Genomic DNA, 2965 nt, shown 5'->3' with positions numbered 1-2965 from the left:
CGACGTCAGCATATGCGGCGCATACGCAGCATTGTTTACATAAAGCACGATCAATGGATTTAATGAATTGGAGTGACACAGATGGTTTGATAAACGTGTTATTTATGTAATACTTACCGTAATTTTCGGACAATAAGTCGCCCCGGAGTATAAGTCGCACCAGCCATAAAACGCACAATAAAGTTTAAAAAAAAAACATATATAAGTATGTAGTATAAGTCGCACTTTTGGGGCAAATTTGTTTGTCAAAATCCAACACCAAGAACAGATAGCAGGATCAACAGGCTAAACGATATGGTATGCTAACGTGACATGTACACAAACGAGGAGCTGAGAACGGGCCTGACGTAACATTCAGAGTTATTCAAGTAAGTATTACATAAATAACACGTTTATCAAACCATCTGTGTCACTCCAATTCATTAAATCCATCGATCGTCCTTTATGTAAACAATGCCGCGTATGCGCCGCATGACATCGGACGCCTCTGACATCGGACTCGTTGTAAGTTGCATTTCTAATTATTCCACAGACCCATATAACAATATATGAAGTATATTTCAAATAACTATCATATAACAACAATTTTATCAAACTATCTGTGTCACTACTAATTATTAAATCCATCGATCAAATTCCTCGTCCTTTATGTCAACAACACCGCGCGCCACACAGTAGTGTGTATCTAGTATATTACTATATTGTAGCGTGAACAAAGTACCAGGAAAGACGTGGGTATGGTAAACGGCTCTTTATTTAACAAAACAAGAGTTCAACAAGCCAACAACTACTGAACTGTCCATCCATCCATTTTCTGAACCGCTTTGTCCCCACGGGGATCGCGAGCGTGCTGGAGCCTATCCCAGCAGTCATCGGGCAGCGGGCGGGGGACACCCTGAACCGGTTGCCAGCCAATCGCAAGGCACACAGAGACGAACAACCAGCCGCACTCGCACTCACACCTGAGGGGCAATTTGGAGTGCTTAATCGGCTCCCAAGCATGTTTTTGGGATGTGAGAGGAAACTGGAGTGCCCGGAGAAAACCCACGCGGGCTCGGGGAGAACATGCAAACTCCACACAGGGAGGGCCGGAGGTGGAATCAAACCCGCACCCTCCTAACGGTGAGGCGGATGTGCTACCCAGTGCCCCACCGAGCCGCCCCAACTACTGAACTGTAACGATAAAAACATACAAGTTGCTGCACGAAATAAAATGTATCAAATAACTATCACACAAATAAGTTTTTCAAACCTTGTGTCACTCCAAATCATTAAATCCTTCAAACGTGGGGCTCTTCGTCATCCCGTGATCGAATCCTTTGTCCTTTATGTAAACAACCGCCGCGCGGCACCAGTGACGTCACTTGCAGTTCAAATGACAGCAATCCCTTGCTACATCGCGGTTCGTTTATCGCGGTTTCACTACATCGCGGATTTTTGAATTTTCAAAATTTGTGAAAAAAATCACATAAGTCGCTCCTGAGTATAAGTCGCCCCCCCCCCCCCCCCCCCCCACACACACACACAAACTATGAAAAAAAACGCGACTTGTAGTCCGAAAATTACGGTACTTACTTACTTATTTAGTTACTTTGCATGAAGTATTACAGCTTGTCTCGGGATCCTTCGTGGGTACCCAATACCTTGAGAAAAAGGCCAGTATCTAATACATTTCCGTGTTGAGTTAAGACTCCGAGACTGAAATTGGCGGAAGGAATACAAACCCAGGAACCATTCATCACACATTGCAGCAGAAAAAAAAAGGAAGGAAAATGTGTGAAGGCAGCAACGACATCTCCCCACTGGGCCAGAAAGTAAGCACTTGTACTTTGTACCATTTAAATTTGGTTTCATGACTATGATTGTACATTTGAGGAGTGATTTTGTCCTTTTGTGGTAGTTTGATGAAGCTTCATTTCACAGAGGTGTGCAGCCAAGCCCTAGAAGACAACCGTGATAGTTGACTGACATTTAGGCTGTGGTGATCATTGTGGCTTATTTTTAGGGAGGCCTGCAGGAAACTCTGCTGATGGTTAGGAAACACATCAGCTACCTCATATATTTCCGATTACATTGGATTTATCGTCAATGCAGCGGTGGCCTGCTCGGACGGTGTCCCATTAAAAAGGAAATCAAACTAGGAAGCAGAGAGGAGGTTTGCCAGCTATCAATAATGCAAAGTTTGACATTTGCTTTGGCCTGCAAACTTGCTCTCGCTGCCAGGAGAGGTTTGATAGACGTCAAAGTGATTTCAAGGAAGGCTGATGATGAGGCCAAATGGATTGTGACAGTGACCTGAGCTCCTCTGAGCGAGACCACGGAAAGACTTGCAGGTGCCTTGCTAAATATTTTTTACAAAATTGGTTAGGGATGGAAAACAATAGCAGGATGAGAAGTCTATCTGGTTATGACGTGGAGAGCGGTGGAGGAGATAACCTTTACATGTGCCACTTCTTGAATTTTTCAGCTCCAGATGATGACGAGTTCTAAGAGGCATTCGGTGTAGAGCAGGGAATTCATTTGAAAATGGATTTAAGTTTGCTTGAAGATCTGGACAGGGCGAGCATCTTGCAAGTACTTCAGAGAGATAAACTGTTGCGTACAATGGAAGACGACAGGATCAAGTGAGTGACATCATAAATTCACCTTTCTGTGATGATTCTTATAACGGTCGTCAACACAGGAGGATGAAATTGCAGCTGCAGGAGTTTCGAAGAAGAGGTGCAAAGAGCGACTCCAGGGAGTACGGCGAATGGACATGCGCACGCTGCCAGACGCCGCTGGGAAAGTTCTGCAACAGGGGCGCCGTCTGCCGCGGGTGCAGCCATCGAATCTGCAGCAGCTGTCGTGTGAGCGTGAGGGAAGTGGGGTGGAAGTGTACCGTCTGCTACGCTTACAGGTAGATTGCGTTTATTCTGTGTGATTCAGATTTAGTGCAAACTGATGGAACACTGATTTGCAGAGA

The 2965-nt window shown here is 44.9% G+C and overlaps 1 protein-coding gene across 3 annotated transcripts in view; it reads left to right on the top strand.

Moving 5' to 3' along the window:
* The first annotated feature begins 1566 nt into the window (after positions 1-1566).
* Positions 1567-2965, top strand: part of sytl3 (synaptotagmin-like 3) — a 4912-nt gene continuing 3513 nt past the window's right edge. For all 3 annotated transcript variants that reach the window (XM_085937366.1, XM_085937365.1, XM_085937364.1), the window contains exons 1-4: positions 1567-2333; positions 2468-2624; positions 2684-2899; positions 2963-2965. The exon at positions 2963-2965 is cut by the window's right edge. In XM_085937366.1, the coding sequence (XP_085793492.1) occupies positions 2527-2624; positions 2684-2899; positions 2963-2965 (317 nt within the window). In that variant the 5' untranslated portion in view covers positions 1567-2333; positions 2468-2526. The remainder of the gene's footprint in view (positions 2334-2467; positions 2625-2683; positions 2900-2962) is intronic.

This window comes from Syngnathus leptorhynchus, chromosome 18, assembly GCF_054491065.1.
Source record: "Syngnathus leptorhynchus isolate UIUO chromosome 18, UIUO_Slep, whole genome shotgun sequence".
Taxonomy (NCBI): Eukaryota; Metazoa; Chordata; class Actinopteri; order Syngnathiformes; family Syngnathidae; genus Syngnathus; species Syngnathus leptorhynchus.
This window is presented reverse-complemented; position numbering and strand designations above follow the sequence as displayed.